The sequence below is a fragment of the Hemicordylus capensis genome, chromosome 5, assembly GCF_027244095.1.
Source record: "Hemicordylus capensis ecotype Gifberg chromosome 5, rHemCap1.1.pri, whole genome shotgun sequence".
NCBI lineage: Eukaryota > Metazoa > Chordata > Lepidosauria > Squamata > Cordylidae > Hemicordylus > Hemicordylus capensis.
In genome coordinates this window covers 209,605,355-209,626,370 of record NC_069661.1, presented here as the reverse complement: position 1 = coordinate 209,626,370, position 21,016 = coordinate 209,605,355, and the positions used below count along the sequence as shown (strand labels likewise).

General features: G+C 44.4%; 1 protein-coding gene across 2 annotated transcripts in view; it reads right to left on the bottom strand.

The window, feature by feature from the left end:
- The window catches only part of UTP20 (UTP20 small subunit processome component), a 107,051-nt gene that overhangs the window by 2,655 nt on the left and 83,380 nt on the right, over positions 1 to 21,016 (bottom strand). For both annotated transcript variants that reach the window (XM_053252114.1, XM_053252113.1), the window contains exons 44-58: positions 20,886 to 20,987; positions 19,444 to 19,611; positions 18,011 to 18,177; positions 16,046 to 16,187; positions 14,977 to 15,093; positions 13,571 to 13,741; positions 10,791 to 10,919; positions 9,284 to 9,394; positions 7,297 to 7,376; positions 5,789 to 5,858; positions 5,037 to 5,219; positions 3,842 to 3,973; positions 2,808 to 2,940; positions 2,427 to 2,623; positions 1,821 to 1,892 (exon numbers count right to left, since the gene is read on the bottom strand). In XM_053252114.1, the coding sequence (XP_053108089.1) occupies positions 1,821 to 1,892; positions 2,427 to 2,623; positions 2,808 to 2,940; positions 3,842 to 3,973; positions 5,037 to 5,219; positions 5,789 to 5,858; positions 7,297 to 7,376; positions 9,284 to 9,394; positions 10,791 to 10,919; positions 13,571 to 13,741; positions 14,977 to 15,093; positions 16,046 to 16,187; positions 18,011 to 18,177; positions 19,444 to 19,611; positions 20,886 to 20,987 (1,974 nt within the window). The remainder of the gene's footprint in view (positions 1 to 1,820; positions 1,893 to 2,426; positions 2,624 to 2,807; positions 2,941 to 3,841; positions 3,974 to 5,036; positions 5,220 to 5,788; positions 5,859 to 7,296; positions 7,377 to 9,283; positions 9,395 to 10,790; positions 10,920 to 13,570; positions 13,742 to 14,976; positions 15,094 to 16,045; positions 16,188 to 18,010; positions 18,178 to 19,443; positions 19,612 to 20,885; positions 20,988 to 21,016) is intronic.

Sequence of the window (21,016 nt, the reverse complement as noted above, 5' to 3'; positions counted from 1 at the left end):
CTAGGCCAATGCTACTGTTGTAACCAAGAAAGGAAAAATGCACCAAGATGAGCCATAACCTCATGCTTCAATATTACATACTGTAGTTGACATCTACACTCAGCCACAGCAAAACACCTCGGAACCCGATTCCATGCTACAAAAATATATTCCTGCCAAGCAGCCAAGAAACAAACCAGGGTAAACACCACTACTATCTTGGCAGAGAATGAAATTTGACTTTCGCCACAGGCTGAGATTGAGAGGAATTAAATTTACAGCCCTTTTTACATTACAAGTAGGACGGTGCATGTCGGAAGAATCAGATGCCCATGTTGGAATTTCCACCCTGCCCCACACCATTATAGGGAGGTGGGGGTGTTTCTTTAAATGCTGATGGAAAAGCTGGGTGGCTGGGGAGAACCTTGGGAGTGTCCAGGGGGTGGGTGGGGAGTAATACAGAAGAAGCTGGAAATGAGCACAGGGATGCCTGGGGGCTGTAGTTCCTTTCCAGAGCTTCTCCCATAGGAGGGGAGGAACCTTCCTCTGGGAGAAACTACAGCCCCCAGGCATCCCTGCACTTCTTCCCAGCTGCCCTGCACTCGTTCCCAACCTACCCTATGTTTCTCCGCAGGCTTTCCTCACACCTGCGCCGGATCAGCATTTAAAGAACCCCCACCCACCACCACCCTGCCACCTGGGGCAATTGCCCTGTTATTGGCTGCCTAATGGGGGGTGAGGTGGGTGGGTGTTCTGATGTGCGCTTTCAATTCTTCCAATTTGCACATTCCTAATTTCTAGTATCCATTGGAGAGTAGGAGCTATATATACACACACACTGTAGAGCAGGGCTGCACAACTTTGGCCTGCCAGCTGTTGGAGTACAATTCCCATCATCCTCAACCACAGTGGCCAGGAACGATAGGAGTGGTAATCCAAGAAGAGCTGGGAGGGCCGAAGTTGTGTAGCCTTGCTATAATCTTCTCAGCAGGAGCCTAGACTGCCTCTGTATTGGAAAGCCTTAGAGGAGCAAGCTTTATCCTGATCAGAAACTTGTTGGCATGAAAACAATCTTAAGAATTTCGACATAGAGAGAGAGACATAGAAGACACAGGGAACAGAACTTTGATTCTCAACTCTGACCTTGATGGGATCATGGTCTGGATCCCAATGCTAATCACAGTTCTGTTCAAGGAGAGCTATTATAACAAAACCAAAATATTGATCTGGTATTGTGCTGCTACTTTGTTCTATGCCCCTATCCTCCCCACCCATCCCTTTTATTTATCATATTTATTTATTTATCATGATTTTATACCGCCTGATCTGTACATCTCTAGGCATCATCTTTATCATCATGATGCCAACCAATTCTGATTCCTTTTATGTTGGGAACTAGGAAGCAGCTTCCAAAGAAAACAGAACCCCTTCGGGTAGGTCTACAACTAGAGATTAAAATTAATTTCAAACTGACTCTTTCAGAAGCAGCAGCACCAAGTGACTTCAATCAGAAAAATCTAGCATGCAGGATTTGTTTTAACAACAGGTTAAAGTCTTTTTAGTTGAATGTGGGCCACAACTCTTTGAGCATGTTGTTTTCTACCTAACAGTATACTTGCACTCTCCCCATCTCAACAAGGCCTGGCCCCATCTCTAGGCAGGATGAGGTGGCCTGTTTCAGGCAGCAGATTTTGGAGTACAGTCAAAGGCAGAGGATTATCAATTATTTAGTTTATTACAATATTTTTACCACCACCATTCAGGCTCCAGAATATATTGAACTGTCTCTCACTCCTTTTGGAATACAAACTAAATCTGCCAAAAATCTATTAGATTCTCACCTGTTCTCCAAGGGATGGATCCAGAAATTTGGACTTCAGCTGATGACAGAAAGCTAAAGCAAGTGTTTTCATCTGGAAAGAGAAAGAGTTGTGATCCTTCTCAAATATATATCACACTGAAGTATGAGAGGACAGTATAACTGAGCTCAGGATGTCATAGGCTTTTGGCAACAGGAATGGTGGCTGGCATTAATGCAGACAGAGGATTCCCAAGCAGCAGAGCACACATGGGGCAGGGGAGTGATTTCTGCTGATCTCCCCTGCCTCCAGAAGCACTCTTTGCCTTCCAGAAATATGTCCCTTTGGGCAGCACAGCCCTCAGGGGCATATTTCTGGAAGGCAAAGAGCATTTCTGGAGATAGATCAGCAAAAATAATTCTGCACCCACCCCCCGCCCCATTTGCTCTGCTGCTTGGGAACCCCCTAGCTGTAAAGACACAACCTCTTGATGTGTCCTCAGACTGCTACTCTGGATTGTCAGCCACTGTAATGAATGGCAGTGACTGTTATGTGAATAACCTCCTCTCCAAAAGGAGATGAAATAGGAAACTCAAAAGACATAATGAATCAACTGTAGGGGGTCAGAGCAAATATTAAATTGCTAACCTTTTTGTCTAATTTTTCTGTCAAGAAGGTGGTTGCAGATGGTTCTGCAGTAGGTTCCTGGCTTTTTTCTGGCTTTCTTTTACTCCACTTATGAACAAGTTCTTCGGGTTTGTGAGAAGCAAACAACAAGCCGAAAATCTGAGCAGAAGTCAACCATACCCAACTGTGAGGGTACCACAAATGGGACTGGACATGTCCTTCAGAAATGGGAGATAAGAGGGCTTATTTAAACTGTATCCATATGTGCACAGAATAAAAACCAAAAAGGCCATTTCAATGAATACATTCTTTGTCCACAGGAGCAGTCCCAGGCACAAAAACTACACAGTGAAGACCAATAGTTTCTAGAACAACCACTGTGCAAGAACTACTAACACTTACCCCAAATGCTGCTCAGAATTTTATTATGTTTATTTAATTCGAGAATATTGCATTCCTTGATTAGTTTGATGATCAAGGTAAGGAAGCTGAACAGCAATCTGTCTGCAGCCTTTTCTTCAGTCTCTTCTGTAAGCTTACAAATGCAAATATTGACAGTGTTAGACTGACCTATCCTGTAAGTACAATGTCATATGAACAATGAAAAGGTTTCAATAGAAGTCATTATGACTGCAAACCAATTTGCTTGACGCCACCAAAATGATTAAGTGGCATCAAACATAATTACACTACAGAAATCTTTATTTAGAATCCAGAACTTGAAGTAGCGCAGGGAGACAGCCACAGAAAAATAATGGGCAGGATCCAGACTAAGTTAGTCATGACTAAGTCCCATTGAAATGAATGGGATTTGTCATAGTTAGTCATGCCTAACGTAGGCTGGATCCTGCCTATCATAACTTCGTCTGCAAGACTAAGCACACTTCAGAGGTTCTAGCACCCCACAACCTACTGGAGAACAGCAAAAATACACACCCTCTTCTTTCATAAGGTCACATCATCAATTTGAGGAGAAATATGCATGGATGCCCCTTCAAACAGGCCTGCTCAACTTAGGGCCCCCCCAGCTGTTTTTGGACTACAACTCCCATAATCTCTTTATTATTGGGAGTTGCAGGCCAACATCTGCAAGAGGGCCAAAGTTGAGCAGCCCTGCCATAGAACAAACAGAAGGTGTTTGTACCAATCTATTTAGATGGGCTCAGACTACGCATATGTTTTGATGATCCTATTAAGTTTTTCTCTGAGGGATGACATGTAACTACAACAAACAATACTTTCAGTCAGGCTCTTTTGGTAGCTTCCTTTTGTGTACGGATGTATTCTGTGAACAAGTTCTTATTTCAATCAATCAGACCAAGTAATGAATCTCCTCTTCTATAAAATGCACCTCTTCCTATTTTATTCGTTTAACTCATCTCTTCATCTTTCCTCGTCCCTTTTTGGCAAACATTATGAGTAATTAAATGACTTACATCTTCAAAGTTTGAAGGATGTATTTCCCTGTCGATAATTGGGAGAACAGTTCCAAGTCTTTTTTCAAATTCTACTCCCTCCGCTTCGACAAGCACACCACAGGCATGAGCAGCCAGCCTCTTGTGCACACTCTGCCAATAAAGACATCACATTAGTGGAGGATTTTTGACAGAGAGAGAGAGAGAGAGAGAGAGGAAACTCAATGTATGATGTATATGTGTATGGTGATTCATCCAAATATTTATTTATTTATTCTAATTTAATTTAATTTAACTTATTCGATTTCTATACCGCCCTTCTCAAAAATGGCTCAGGGCGGTTTACAGAGAAATAATAAATAAATAAATAAGATGGATCCCTGTCCCCAAAGGGCTCACAATCTAAAAATAAACTTAAGATACCAGCGACAGTCACTGGAGGTACTGTGCTGGGGGTGGATAGGGCCAGTTACTCTCCCGCTGCTAAATAAAGAGAATCACCACGTTAAAAGGTGCCTCTTTGCCAAGTTAGCAGGGGTTCAAATATGAGCCAGAAATGCAAGAGTTAAAAGGTTGCAGTACCAGCTGGCAGTGTTTCTCTGTACAACTGGCTTATAACGGGTGAAAACCCAAACTGGCAGGTGCAAATGCCTTCCTGACAAAGCACGCAGCCACAAGTTTGAAGGGAGGCTTCCATTCTAAAAGAATTAGCCTAAGGGCAGAATTAAGCTAATTTGTAAAGAATTAGCCCAATGTGTAAAGTCCCTACATATTACATCCAGAGCAATGAGCCACATGTGGAATGAGCGAAGTTGCTTTACGGCAAAAAAAGAAAAAGAAAAAAAAAGGGAAAAGGCTTAATTGTGCTAAAAATAGGGATTTGCAGAATTATGCTATAGTGCTCTTACATACATAAAATCCCATTAAGACAAATGACGTGTGTCACGGTTGTGCAACATTAAGTCTGGAATGCAAGCTCCAGTCTAAGCACAACTGGCTAGCTCAACAGCTCTGCACTCGCACAATGTCCTTCTGGCAAGAGGTTTGTTGCGCTAGAAGATTGTCAGCCAGGGTTGCTCTTCCACCCGCGAAGGCAGTTTAATGCACTCAGCACAAGTTTCCCCTTGAGAGGTACACACCTGGACATTCCCTCATCAGCCCCACTCCATTAACAAAACATACTGCTCGCGTTAACACAAAATCCCAGAAGCCGTACCTTCTCACTCTTGAGCCATGAGGCGACCAGTGAGAACATCAGGTCTCGGTTTGCAGGTTTAATCTTACTGAGCAGAGATTTGATCGCCAGGGCTGCCATCTTCTTGCACTTCGTCGAGTCATCATTTATGATCATCATACACAGCGGGACAAAGCACAGACCACAATATTCATGCAGTAAACCCTGAAAGGGCGGGGAGGAAAGTCAGCCATGTTGTTAATGGGTAAACTCTAGAAAGTCCGTGTCAAAGCAACCGGAATCCTGTGTGTACATTTACCACCCCTCGTGCTCCCCTCCTCTAGTCTGCATTTATTTTCAGAGGCTCACATAACCATGCAGTGAAAAGTGACGCCCATCATTGCCAATGTCAGACATGACATGTCCAATGTCGTACCGCACAACCATGTCTGTGCAAGAGAGCAGAACAATATCCGTAACACTGTTGGAGGGGTTTACACACACACATACACACACACACACACACACACACACACACACACACACACAGAGCAGTGCAAGCAGCACTCTAACCCCCTGCATTCCACTGCGTGTTACATGAGCCAATATTTAGAAATTACTCTCCCAAAGATTAAAGCAGCAAATAATAAAAAGACTTGAAAGCACCGAGTTGTAATATGATGAAAGAGAATGAAGCATGCAGCCTTGCTCAAATAGATTCTATTAAATACCACATACTTAGGTTCAGGTTGAAGAGCAACAAGAATATTATGTGCAATGCAATTAGACATTACCTGCGGGAACATTTCAAAGAGGTAAGCAATCATTTCCAAAGCAGACTCTCTTCCTGTCTCATATTCATAACTATGGCACACAATGAACAGTACAAAATGGTTAGTATCTTCAAGAACTGCCAGGAATTTAGGGACACAAGAACCCTATTCAGAAGTTATAGAAAGTGTGGCTATTGTACCTGAGGCGCCAGTATTCTTAACCACAGGGAGGATCTCTCCCAAAATACAGCATTTGTCTCCTCAGAAAATATGAGGGCGAGGCTGCATAGGAGCAAAGCTAGGGAGCACACTAGCATATGGGGGAGAGGCTTGTCAGCATATTCCTGTGGATGCTACGGCTGGATACAGTGTCCACACTTCGCATAATGCCTGAATAGGACTAAGAAAGCATTCAAAACATTGAAAGAGTACACAACATTATGAGGTCATTCACACAATCAAAAATTGTGTTCTACATGGGTTTGGGAGCCGTGTGTGCTCCCAATTTTTGGTTGTTTGGAAGCAAGGTAAGAGGAAAACCTGGGTAGCTTGTTTCCACACAATCACTTCTACCCAGGTTTTCCTCCGACCTTGCTTCCAAACAACTGGAAATTGGGAGCACACACAGCTCCCAAACCCAGGTACAACACAGTTTTTGATTGTGTGAATGACCTTCAATGTGAGTGTACATTTTTTTCAAAATATACTCTGCTTTTTCCAACAAGCTAGCCTTGAAGGATGCATTTGTGTTTTCAATAACTGCATGGGAAAGAGAAGTTAAATCTCTGCCATTTCTCACATTGATGCAGAAATGTAATGTGAGAAGCCATACATGGCAATCTTCTCTTTCTTCTACACAACACCTATCAGCCCAGCTGGGGTCAGATGCTGGCAACCCCTCCATTCTCTAGCTAGTAAGCAGCCAGAGCAAGGGTTCCCAATCTTGGGTCACCCAATGTTGTTGGACTACAACTCCCATCATCCCGTCACCATAGCAAAAGGTCATTGTGGCTCAGGATGATGGGATATATAGTCCAAACAAACATCTGGGGGCCCAAGGAAAGGAGGACTGTATGTAACAATGTCATGTAGCACCACAGAAAGTCCTACTGTTTCATGGAACCACTTACATGCATACAGGTGACATCACTTTTATTAAAGTGAAAAACAGCACTTTTCAACAAAAAAGTTTTCAAAACAGTTTACAGTGTAAAACATAAAATTTATTCTTCTACTTGGAAGTGTTTGCAAGATCAAGATGCCCATTTGTTTATAATCAAGTCAAAAATCACAACAACAGTAGAAACATTTAATAATTCAAAAACCAATGGGGACAATATGTAAGATGCAGTGTTTAAGTGTTATTTGCTTAGTATATACTGCTGGGATTTTGTTTTTAGGTCTTGGCTGGATGTGACCCTACTTCCACAAATAGCACAAAATCAGAAGTACCCCATTCAAAAGGTGGGAAAAGGCTAGCTGGGATCTGGTTTGAAAAATGATTTACACAACAAATTCTGCACACTTACTTGAGCTGAGCCAAGATGTACTCTAGGTTGGGTTTCAACTTTTTACCAAGGGGATAATCCAGAATATATTTCAAGTAAATCTGGAGAAGGAAAAAGCAAAACAAGGAACAGTTATCTCTGAAAACACTGGCAGATGTTAGTTTCCAGCTCACAAAAGATCTGTCCCAGAAGACACACACCTCCCCTAGGGGGATGTCTATGTGATAGAGAACGACCTTCAGCCGGCAGGTAGTAGTTCATCACTGAGTTCTCTCTAGAATAACTCTCCAAGTTCTTCCAGGGAGACATGCTACAGAATGGAGAGAACGCTAGAATCGGAAGGGAGCTTCAAGGACTTCTAGTCCAGTCCCCCGCTTAGTGCAGGAAACTGTTACAGTATCCCTGACAGATGCCTGTCCAGCCTCTGTTTGAAAACCTCCAGTGAAGGACAGCAGACTACTGCTCGAGGCAGACCGTTCTACTCAGGAGCGGTCGGTGCGGGCGCACCTCTAAGCACAGATTAAAAGGGGCTTACCTCCACTCCGGCTGCAGCTGCAAACCACTCCGAGCAGCAGTGCACTGCCCAGCACTCCCTGCGGGGGCAGATCGGCTCCACCCCTCACCTGGCCACCAGTGGGGGATGGGCTCTGCGGAAACCAGGTGAGTGGCGGAGCCGATCTGCCGCCGCAGGGAGTGCTGGGCATTGTGCTGCTGCTTGGAACTGAGTGCTTAAAGATGCCTCTCACCCCACACCCCACCCCGCTTCATGGCACCTGCACTGGCCACTCCTCGTTCTACTGCCAACCAGCTCTTTCAGTAATGCTTCCTGAAGTGCCAGCAGTTTGCTAAGGGTTTCCTACAACCATTGATCCAAATGCAATTTTAAAATCCTCAAGGTTTAGTCCAAGTAACTACTATGTTGCTATCGCTTTTGAACATATATGAACATGTCAGTCCATCTAACCCAGTAGTGTCTCATTTGATGGGCAGCAGCTCTCCAGGCAGAGCTCTTTCCCATCAGCTTCTCCCTGATCCTTTCATCTGGAGATGCAAGAGACTGCAGATGGCATCTTCTGCATGCAAAAATGTCTCCTCTGCTGTTGAGCTATGACTCCTCTCTAGTGATCCCTTGGGAATTCAAAGTACTTTTTCTAAAGCACAGAAAAAATATTAGACAATTTAAGCACAGGATGGACGCCTGCACGTCAAATGTGCAGAGATCTTGAAATGAACAGCAACTGACTCCCAGCCCCATCGAACCGTTGGTCCAGTTATGGAGTGTTGTTCACAGCTCTCTCTGTGTGCCTACTTACAACAAGATGCTACATATATTTTTGGACATAGCGATGACTCATGAAACTCATCTAGTATGTCTTAACTACAGTGCCAGCTAAAGCATCAAGATCTCTAATACTGCTTCCACTTCCCCCTGCCAAATATGCATAGAAAAGTCTGCAAGGAATACCCTTGTATAGTGCAAAACAAAGTATTCCAACCTAGAATGGTCAGTGGTGGTAAGCAGCAGCAGCAGCTCTTGAGTATCTTAATTAGCAGTTCTTTCAGATTCTGCTTCCTAGAGGAGCTGCCAGGAATTCAAGATGGACCTTGTGCATGAAAATCTCATCCTCTCTTGAGGTACAAGGCCTCAGTCTACCTCCCTGGACCAGTTTCTTTCTGCTCTCAATCCCATATTTCATCCCCCCACCCCCATCATTTGGACCTGGTCTTCAAATGAGGTATGTCACCGAGGTAAATTTATTTGTTTGTATAAAAGCTAATAAGTCTTCGCATTCTCTCCCCACCAACTCTTGTTACACCTCAAGCCCAAGCACTGTCCAGGAAATAAAAATCTAAATATAACATTGCTGTAAAATGCAAGGTCAAGTTATTCTTCATGATGGTATTGAAGTCTTTCCCCTTCTATTAGTATTATTTCTGTTGTTAAGTACTTTATCACCCCCCACTCCCCTGCCTCCCCCACAACCCCAAACCCCTCTTCATTACAAACCTGTCTGCACTGGATTCGAATTTGCTCACTTTGCCCTGTGATGGCAAAGTTTGCAATCTTCTGCATGACACCATCAATTTCAGGAACAATCAATTTTCTGGACAGAATAGCCTTTTTAAAAAAAAAGAAGGGGAAGGGAAGAAATACAAACCTGAGTCAAAGCGGTTTTGCTCTGTACTCTGTCAAACGCAACTCAAAACTTATATTCTTTTAATGGCTTAACAAAAGTCTGTTTCTGCTTATATATAATACTGGTTTTTAAAAATCTTAATTTTGTTTTGAGAACATGTGTATGAGAAGAATTAGAATTAGAACCGCTGATTAAGAATTTCTAAGAGAACCTATGTTTGTGCATCTCTATTCACAACATACACACCGCTGTTTCACTGTGAGGTTGTCTCATCAGTATTACACACAGTATTAAGGCAGTATTCATAAGGTTCTCCCAAAAGCCTGCATTTGAAGCCATGGGCAGCATTCACAGTGACACTTCCACAAAACATTTCCCCTAATCCCTTCCTTCATCATGAAGCCCTGAACCCCCAAAGGCCACGCTTAAGGGCTCAGGATGTGCTGGGACTGCTGCAGGGTGCGGTGGGGGGTGGGGATTCCCAGAAACAAGCGGAGGCACCTTCTGCTGGGGCTGGAAGGTGCCTCTACCTAGTTTCCAGAAATCCCCCCCCCCCCGCTTCCCCTGCTCCCATCGATGCTGCTTCCCACATCATTGCTGACAGTGCCTTGACCCTCAGAAACAGTTTTTCGGATGGCTGCAGGAAGAGGGAGAAATGGAAAATGCCTCGTGCTTTCACCCTTGCACCACAGTGTATGCTACCCAGAGACGAGTCTAGGACAACTCTCTGCGGCCAACTCACTGTGGGACACCTCAACACAGCCGACTCACTGCAGGGACAACTCAATGCGAATCTTCAACACACACTTCAAAGCAGCTCCCTGCTCTCTCTTGTTCTCCAACAAACCCCATCTCTAACAAACCCGATAGTGCCCCGCACTTCAAAGCAGTTCCCTGCTCTCTCTCTATGGGGCTTGGAAGTGGGCAAAGGAGTCGCAGAACAGCCCGCTCCTCTCTGCCTCCTCCTCTCACTTCCTATCCCTATAGAGAGAGCAGGGAACTGTTTTGAAGTGCAGGGCACTATTGAGCTTTGAAGTGTTTGTCGGAGATTCGCATTGAGTTGTCCCTGCAGAGAGTCAGCCGCGGAGAGTTGGCCACGGAGAGTCAGCCCATTCCTACAGAGACTGTGACTTCCATGAGGTCAGTTCTTTTTCTCTCTCCCAATATCACCACCTCACAGGAACCAGCAATACTGGTACAAAACACACGTTTCATGCTGCACGTTGAAAAGAAACACATCCACATCTTCTGTAGACAATACACAAGACAACCAGCTTTAATGAATATATATAGTTAAATATATATATTTTAAATGGGGGGGCTTCATTTCCCTTTCAAAAGAAAAATGCCCAAAGACTGTTCAGTATGGTTGAATACCTTTAAGAGGCCAAAAGCAGTGGTTTGTCGCAACGAATCGTAGATGTCTTCTTCGGCATACCCAAGCAACACTTGCAGTTGTTTGTCCGTTATGTGACTCTTCGCATTCCTCACAAGCAGAGTTACACACTGTAAATTAAAATCAAGAATTAGAGAAATAAATATTCCCAAATGTTCTACCAGACCAAACATTCCCAAAACATTTTATTAGACTCCTCATAGAGATGCACAGAGTCATTTCCTCTCCCATAAGCCCCCTGCCCATTAGGATCTGCAGGTAAAATATGCTCAAGGTCCCCCTTCTCAAGTGGCCAAATTGGTGGGCACCCCTGTGGTGGCCCTAGCCTCATGGTGGTGGCCCCAGCCTCATGGTGGCCCCAGCCTCATGGAACCTATTGTCACAGGAGACCCATGTAAGCCATCCCTATAGACTTTTGACAAGGGGAGAAGGCCTTTAAATTTTCCCCCAGGCACTTAACACAGAAAGCCTCTTTATACCAAGTCTGACCATATTGTCTGCTCTGACTGGCAGCAGCTAGGGATGTGCACAGAACCGGTGGGGTGGAGTGGGGATACCTTTAAGGGCGGGAGAGGGTGCTCTTACCCCTCTTGCTGTGTTCCCCCTGCTGGCACTGCACTTTAAAAGGGTCTGGTGGGGTGGCAGCGTACCTCCCTGTTACCCCATTGCCTCGTCGGACCCGAAGTACCCGAAGCTTGTGTGTGTGCCTGATGCACAAGCGAGCGTGTCATGTGCGCACGTGTGTCAGGCCACTTCCGGTCCAATGAGGCAGCAGGGCGGTACGCTGCTGCCCCGCTGGACCCTTTAAAAGTGCAGCGCTGGAGGGGGAAACGCAGTGGGAGGAATAAGAGCACCCTCCCCTGTTCTTAAAGGTATGCCCCACCTGCCTTCGAACCGCCTGTAATTCAAAACAGTTCGGAGGCCCGTAAAAGGGCCTCTGAACAAGCTCGTGCACATCCCTAGCAGCAGCTCTCTAAAGTTGCAGGCGGAAGTCTTTGCCTGTCCTTGGAGATGCCAGGGACTGAACCTGGGACCTTCTGCATGCAAAGCAGGTGCTCTGCCACTGAGCTATGAGCCTTCCATTCTCAGCAACATGCATTTACTGCAGCAAGGCACTGGTTTTACGATGCATTAGGCTTGTGGCATTATGATGGAATTTATTATAAATATAATTTGATCCTTAGAATTAAGCAGTCTACCGTGTTTTGTAAATCTATTTTTAAATTTTTAAATAAAGGTGAAGTACGTGTTTTTACATACAAACTTTCTTCTGCTCTCAAGCTTCTGAAAACATGCCAGAGTTACATAGGAACATAAGAAACTGCCATATACTGAGTCAGACCATTGGTCTATCTAGCTCAGTATTGTCTTCACAGACTGGCAGCGGCTTCTCCAAGGTTGCAGGCAGGAATCTCTCTCAGCCCTATCTTGGAGATGCTGCCAGGGAGGGAACTTGAAACCTTCTGCTCTTCCCAGAGCAGCTTCATCCCCTGAGGGGAATATCATGCAGTGCTCACACATCATGTCTCCCATTCATATGCAACCAGGGCAGACCCTGCTTAGCTATGGGGACAAGTCATGCTTGCTACCACAAGATCAGCTCTCCTCTCCATATAGAAACTCTCTAGAGTTTCTATAGCACTGGATCAACACCACTTTGGATCATGTCTAGGCCTTCTACACCCATCCTCTTTGATATTCTAATTAGACAGCCCTGAAGATCTCAGCTTTTTGTTGACAGATAATGCTGAGGCCTGACAGCAGGTAATTGCATTGGTCAAGTGCTGGGAATTGTTCCTGGGATCACTAACTGAAAAAGGGTCAAGACAAATTCTACAGCAAGTGCAATTTTTTAAAACGGAATTGGTAGTGCAAACAAGCTCAAGCATCGCACTGCTCGTCCACCAGGCTGCTGGATAACATGAAGATCTGGATGAAAGCAGCCCACTGTGGTGTTTTTGGTTAATCCATTCCTTGATCCAGGTCAGCTTTTGAATGGGGCTTTCATTACTTGTATTCCAGTCCTGGAGTAGAGGTGGGGCTAAAAAACAGCCAGCACCAAGAACATTCAAAAGCAGTCTGCACTTGCCTCCCTGTACATAATATCTATGTCATTAAACTATTAATAATCCTGATTCCAATCCACTGCCAGGGCCGGATTAAGCTAATGCGGGGCCTGTAGCATATGTTATAAAGGGGCCCTAAATTTAAAAAAATGCACATAAATATTAAAACATACATTATTTACTTGCATAGTAAAGTGATTCAATTTTTTCATTTGCTATATTTTGGAGTATGGGAGAAGAAGTCACAGACTCACACTTACTACAACAACAGTGAACGTTTATATACCATTTTTCAATCAAAATTCTCGAAGTGGTATACATAGAAAAATAAAGAGTGGAGAGATGATTCTCTGTCTCCAAAGGGCTCACACTCTAAAAAGAAAAAATGGTAGGCACCAGCAACAGCCACTGGACAGATGCTGTGCTGGGCCTTCTCTTAAAAGGCACATTTGGCAGAAAAGGGATATTTTATCTAACATGGACCAAATAAAACAGATAAAAGTTTTAACTTTAATTCCCAGTTGGAAGCTGGGCATGTGGGTCCCTCAAAAACGTGGGGTCCGTAGCAAATGCTACATTTGCTACTACGTTAATCCGCCTCTGTCCACTGCCTTGTGCTTGTATGCCACAACTCTTTCCCTTGGATTCTACACTCACAAGACCAGCACTGAGTTGTTCTTTTGGTTAAAACTTACTTTGAAACAATTAACGACCAAATGAAAATTCTGCCCTTTCGCTGCTCCTGGTTTGGCAAAGTCCTTCAGCAGAAGGAAAAGCTGCTGGGTGAGCCGTTCTATGTTCTTTTCTACTGCAGGCAGTGGAAACTTTATAATCCAGAGAAGGGACTGAAGAGCACCAGTGATCACCTGGGAGGGATAGAGAGAGACCGGGATGGGGAGGGGAGACAGTATGGTTTGTCATGGAAATGTTTGGCAGCAGCCATAAATCCCCCAACTCAAAGTACTGGATGTCCTCCATCTCCTGCAGTACTCCATGTTTCTGATTTTTTCATTGCAGCTCTGAATTCCTGAAATCTCTGCTGTTGTTTGTTATATGAAACACACAGAGGCAAAATACATGTGAATCAGAGAGCGCTTCAGTATTCACGAGTTTTACAAGAGGTGCCAGAGTTCAAGTCTGCATGGAAGTCAGGCCATCCAAGGGTCAATTCATACTTTACTTTTTTTACTCTGCTACAAACATCCAAATCCAAACTATCTGCGGCAGTACATCAATTGCGAGCGACACAGGGACAGTTTAACTATCTGGGTTTCTCACCAATGTGCACAGAAGCCGTGTCCATTTCCCGCCAGCGCAAACAAACAAACAAAATGTGTGCAACTTATTTATATTGCAAAGAAATCTAACCACTTGAATGCAAGTATACACTCGTGTACACTGACATGTCACAGACCTTTTACACTAGATGGTTAGTTATAAGTTTATTCGGTCATTGACCAGCAAATTACACTAGATGGTGTGTACCTCAGTTCAAGGCTTATGAAAGCCTTGACATAGGAGCTATACAATCCCAGTTGCATAAGGCAGGAGTTCACAACCTTAGTTCCCCAGATGTTCTTCTATCACAACTCCCATCACCTGCCAGCACAATGGGAGCTGTAGTCCAACATCCAAGGACCCAAAGTTGGGGACCCCTGGTACAGAGGATGGCTGTGCTTACCAGCAGTTGGGTACAGTGCCTTTAGAGGGCATCTTTTAAAGGTCTTTTCCCCTGCAGCCATGAGGGATAAAAACTTGTGATTAAATACAATAAAAAGTCACCACAAGCTTCTGAATTATCTATGCTGGCACCTAAACAACCAATGTGAAAAGTTGACCCCACCTCGCCCCCCCCCCAGTTCCTTTATTACATGGCTGCTCAACTTCGGCCCTCCTGCAGATGTTGGCCTACAACTCCCACAATCCCTTGCTATTGGCCACTGTGGCTGGGCATTACAGGAGTTGTAGTCCAAAAACAGCTGGGGGGTGGGGGCTAAGTTGAGCAAGCCTGCTTTATTATCTCAGAGGCAGCATGAAGAACAAGGTCCAGGCTAAGCTTTGTGATCACTCTGCATGGCAGAAGAGCTGTTCAGGAGCCTACCTTAGTATCTGTGGACTGAAGACAATTGATGAGCAGCTGTACAAAAGGATCCAACATTTCTAAAACATGCTCATCTGAAGAATTTATTTTGGACCTCTTCAGGCTCATGTGCAGTAGCTGCAGTAGTAAAGAAATGCTTTGCATTAATTGCACGTAAAAACAGAGTCAATAGTACTGAAAAGCAAAATGGCTTAAATGAAACCAGACAGAACTTCAGGTTGCAACAGCCAAAGTTATTTAACATGCCATGCTCTCCCAACAACAACTTTAAAATGCAGCACTGATATCAACAGGCGTGCGCACAGGCAGACAAAAGAATCAGAGGCATGGGGTAGATGGAAGTAGAAATGCAATCTCCACCTGCTGCCTGACTCCAGTCTCAACCCGATGTTATTCACTCATTATTCTCTACCAGCCTAGAAGAAACTTCCAACAGTCCCAGTGGCAGGAATGACTTAGAAAGCAATGAATTCCCATACACTAGCTCAGTTCAGCTGTTGATGTTACACCAACAAGCTCCTGCTGTGCTCTGCTTCTGAGCTCTCTTCTTCTCTTCCCTTCTTATTCTCCAATTCCCCCCCCCTTTACTTCCAGGTTAAGACTAAACATGGGAAACAGACAACTATATCTTGTGCAAACCATAGTCTGCCTGGTTCTGATGCAGCAGCAAGCTATGGTTTCCTGCTTAGCTGCAAATAAGAGAGGAAAGTGGGATGAGCAAGGGGAGGAGAGGACACAAGAGCACAGCACACAATTCTGATCCTCCAAACCCTTCATGGGAGGGTGAGGGCCATTACAACTGAGCCATCTATGAAGCTGCTTAACTCCCTCAAATCCAGGAATGAATGTGAGGTGAAGAGGAGTATAATTGTCTCAGAGTAGCTTATGAAGGGAAGTAGGGCCTAACTTCCTTGGTTAAGGGAGCCTGGTTCATTCCCCCACCTCCCACCTGCTTGGAAGGAACAAGGACAGTTCAACTGGAGTCTGAGTGGACATTTGCTTGGTGAAATGTTTTTATTAAAGCATAAAGAGAGATTTTGGTCTTCCAAATGTGTGAGGCATGTCTTACCCGTAACCCGGACTCAACCAAGATGTGCAAGTTTGTCTTGCGGCTCACAGGGGCTTTTTGCCCTCCTCGAACTGGGGCTGGTAGAAGTAAGAGGCAGCTCTCAGGCTGCAGACGAGGATCAGGAGGAGCTGCAGATTTCGTTCTGAAGAGAGGGGAAAAGCCATTTGTGAGGACTTGATTTCAGCCTTAGGGTAGTTCCTCTGGGCCAAGCATAGGAACACAGGAAGCTGCCTTATACTGAGTCAGACCATTGGTCCATCTAGCTCAGGATTGTCTACACTGACTGGCAGCAACTGTCCAAGGTTTCTGGCAGGAGTCTCTCCCAGCCCGACCTAGAGATGCCAGGGAGTGAACCTGGGACCTTCTGCATGCATGCAAACTGAGCTATCCCCCCATCCCCTAATGCAAACCAAGCAGTGCCAGATTTAGACACAAGCTAAGGAAGCTACAGCTTAGGGCCTCACATTATAAGGGGCCTCTCTGAATAACAAAAAAGACAACTACATTCCAAGTTTTACCTAATGCATTTAAAGGTATTTCTAATGCAACTGGGCTTATTGCAAAACAACTGTTTGTTAGATGATTAGTTTTCCGCTGCATCTTTGTCATGTAAAAATAAAGCATTGTCATTTCTAGTTTTATTGTCCTTTTTGTTAAAATGATAATATTTTTTGTAATGCTATGGGGCCTTTTGCGCTCGACATCGCTTAGGGCCTCAGCATGTCATAATCTGGCCCTGAAACCCAGGCAGACCCTGCTTAGCAAAGGCGGCAATTCACACTCGCTGCGGCAAGACCAGCTCTCCATCCCATAATACTAGCTGAGCAAGGAAAGAAAAACAAAACAAAAACCACAAAGGGTCGGACTTACATGAGCATCTGAGCATGAAGTCAAGACCCTCACAGCAAAGGAATGAGACTAGTTGGGATTAAATGGCTTTCAAATGGCAGCCTTTGTAACCGAGGAGCAACCCAGCCTCTCAATGGAAGTGCTGAGTATATGGTTTCATCCAGACACATGGGCTGACGTCCAGACTAACCAAGTGTTCGTGCAAAGAACAACGTTTATTTAGTTATTTTATTTTATTTTATTTATATACCACCTAATACAGAAATCTCTAGGCGGTGTACAAAGTTGCACTAGCACAAGACGACTGTGTAGCTGCACAGACTTACAGGGCGTTTTGCAGCTGCACTCTTGCGCAAAAGTTCCCACCGAAATCTAGGAGGCATGCCACAGGTTGCACACCTGTGCAACCTGCACATGGATGAGCACAATCATGTGCATGCTAGCACAGCACTCATCTGGAACGGAAGCTCCAGCCTGTGTGTTTTGAGGACCCCACATTTGGTACACCAGGGAAAATTGCTCCCAGCTTATCCTAGGGCAGGTATGGCAAGGTGCTGCTCTCCAGTTACTGTGGGAATACAGCTCCCATCATCCCCAGATGTAATAAATTGTGGCTGGTGATGATGGGAGTCATAGTCCAACAACAGCTGGAGAGCCACATGTCACCTACCCTTTTCCAAGGGGAAGAGGAAATAAATGCTGGTCAAACCCCAATATAGCACTTAGCACTTACATTTATATACCGCTCTATAGCTGGAAGCTCTCTAAGCGGTTTACAATGATTTAGCATATTGCCCCCCAATATTCTGGGTACTCATTTTACCAACCTCAGAAGGATGGAAGGCTGAGTCAACCTTGAGCCCCTGGTCAGGATCGAACTTGAATATGGCTTCACTGGAAACGGCAGAAGTACAAGCCAAGCAGTGGGTGGGAAAGAGCTGGAAGTCCAGGCTTCTTGTTTGGGATTTGCTGCCAAGCACTGGACAAGGAGTTCCACTTACTTCTCTGCCCAGACATATTTTTAAACACAGCAAAATGCCATTCAAGCCATTGTTGCAGCAAGCAAAGAAAAAACCTCCGGCTTTAGCAGTAGGTTGACTTTCTATAAAAACTTACTTGGATTTTTCTGTTAGCAATGGCAGATTTTCACTAATCAGGCCATGGCTGAGTAGAAGAACAGATTCTGCAGTCATGGCTGTGTTCATTATCAGTCCGGACACAATGCGGCGTAAAGTTTCGTGTACCTTCCGGGACAACTTTAGACTTGTGGTCGTCTCTAAAATCTACAAGTCACCATCAGAAAAATCATTTTAGAACTGAAACCCTGGTTCCTTTTCAGACCATCTGCTATGCTCCCCCACCCCACCACCATTCCTGTCGATCTCTACATGATCTGAGAAGACACATTCCTGCTACATCTCCCTCTGTACCACACTCAAGGGCCACATCTGCCTCCACATCTCTAGGCAGATGCAATATAAATGCTCCATTGTGTCACAGACTGGCCTCCCTCTATTCTTTTAACTCCATGTTTTATTCTAACAAGGAACTCATTCCAATGACAAATTGTGCTATTGACAAATCTCTACACTTTGGTTTGCATGCAAGTGGCTGTGTGTCTTTTCTCTAGAAGAGAGATCGACAACTCCAGCCCACAGGAAGGCCAAAAGCAACGCCCCCACCCCAAATAAAGAACTTGCTCCTTGCTGCAAGCTTTCTGTCACAGGAACATGAAAGTCAATCTTGTGCCACAATTATTCATGAAAGGGGAAAGGCTGAAACTGAGGAAACATATAGGAGGTTACAACCCATTAACAATAAAAATGCTTCTGTATTTACTCGGTAACTATCCACATGGATCCCTTCATTTCTTGCCTCCTTCTTCCATGAATAAGCTTTATGTTGGCAGGGTGAAAGTGATAGAAGTGGCAGACGCACAGCCTATCTGTTGATTAGCCATGAGTTGTCCATGCATGGATGGGGAGGCATTTTGGTGGAAGGCAGAGAGAAAGAGTGAGAGAAAGAGAAGGTGTGTGTGTTTTGAGGGGACATTCACTGTGCCAGTGCTCTACTCTGGTCTTGTGTCCAGTCCAGGTGCCAATAAGCACCTAGTGTATAAAATCACATGAGAGTAGTTAAAATGATATTTCCTCAGAGCCTGGAGGCCACAAGTTTAAAGTCACTTTCTTCTCTCCTTTGGACTGTTTCTGAGGCTCATTAGGCCCTCAGGGAGACAACTTACTTCAGAGGAAGGAGGAGCAGGGAAGAAAGATAATAAACCAAGAGAAAAAGGGAGAGACTACAGTGTACAAGGAAGGTCTTGACGACTAGTGAAAGGGGCATCTGGGAAGCAGCTGGCTCTAGAGCAGACAGAAGAACTGGGAGGGATTTCATCTCAGGAGGCTGTTCAAGTTCTGTTGCTCATCGTCCTGCCTCTAGAGCAAGTGGATGGAGATAAGTCACTGTCCCCTCCTCCACCAACACATAATATCTTTTTCACAACAAACCATGCTCTACAATTCTACAGGTAATTAATTGTACCATCTTACCTCTTTTAATGGAAGAATAAGCTTAGTCACTTGGTCCTTTCCTACATACTTGGCAAGGATTTCATAAGAATCATAACTCTTGCTTCTGCGGGCTTCCATGACTTTGGAAATGATGCCTTTCACTTCTTTCTCCTCAGCAACCTCCCCAAAGAGCTCATGATTGAAAATCTTTTCAGAAGACATGAGAGAAACAAGGAGGACATTCAGAGCAAAATAACCAAACAAACAGAGCAATGGTTATTTCCTTGTATCCTTAGCAGAGATGTGATAACCAAAAGTCTGACACTTTAATCTGCCAGATTAGGGAGAAACAGGATAAGAGCAAAGAAGATGAATCTCCATCCGAAGGCCCCATACCCCAAGCGGAACATGTTTCCTTGTGTAGTTCCTCAACCAGGCTATGAAGTGATCTTTTGGAAGGAAGACAACTGATATCCCTTCTCAGAATTAATCCAAAAGCAACGTCCCCTTCAAGTATACATTTTAACACACACAATGGATTCGAGGCCTGTGGATTGGAACTCAAGCAAAAAGTGGAGAATATTCCATTTGTTCCTTTCCCTCATACAGTAAAGCCTCGTTACTCTGGCTCTTTTATGAAGGATGATAACTCTGTTTCTGGTATTATCCAATGGTACCTGCTAACTAGGAAAAAGACATCTTCCAAAGAAATAGCTCCCTTACTGTATATTTAACGGGGGAAGCAACTGTCCCTATTCAGCCAAACGTAACATCCCTCCAGTGCAGCAGCAGAAGCATCATCATCGGTTGCAAGCCCAGTATAACAGACTGTTTATCTGCTATTATGCCTTTAAGAACATAAGAACAGCCCTGCTGGATCAGGCCCAAGGCCCATCTAGTCCAGCATCCTGTTTCACACAGTGGCCCACCAGATGCCTCTGGGAAGCCACAGGCAGGAGTTGAGGGCTTGCCCTCTCTCCTGCTGTTACTCTCCTGCTTGCTTGTTCACCTCCACCCCACATTTCAGTATTTTGTCAAATATTCTGATAATATTATAATAAAGATTGCAAGCCATTTTGGAACAGGGAGCAACTCTCTTACTCTTTTTACTACGTAAACTTGCTAACTGGGCCCACAAGTATGTTTCAAAGTGGTAGCTCCCTTGTATTTAGCAGGGAGACTGTCTCTATTGAGCCCCAGAACTGCATCCCTCCAGTGGCTCTTGCTGGTGGCTTCCCCTGTGTTTATTTCTAGATTGTGAGCCCTTTGGGAACCATTTTCTTCTAACTTTGCTATGTAAACTGCTTTAATAATTTTTTGTTCAAAAGTGGTACATAATAACAGTAATAATAGACCAAAACATAAATAAAATTAGCCTGCAGAGTTGACATCTGGGAGGTGAGTGTTCAAGATAGCAGTGGCATTTCTGAAACAAACTCCTTTTGCATTTGTCACTACAATTTCTCTTTCAAGTAACTTACTTCAATCATGAGGTCTATGCAGGGATCCAAATCACCCACATTGAGCTTATTGCTGGCAAGGCCTTTCAGCAAGAGGTGGACAGTGAAAGTCAGCACATGCATCTACGCAAATGGAATAAATAAAAGTACTT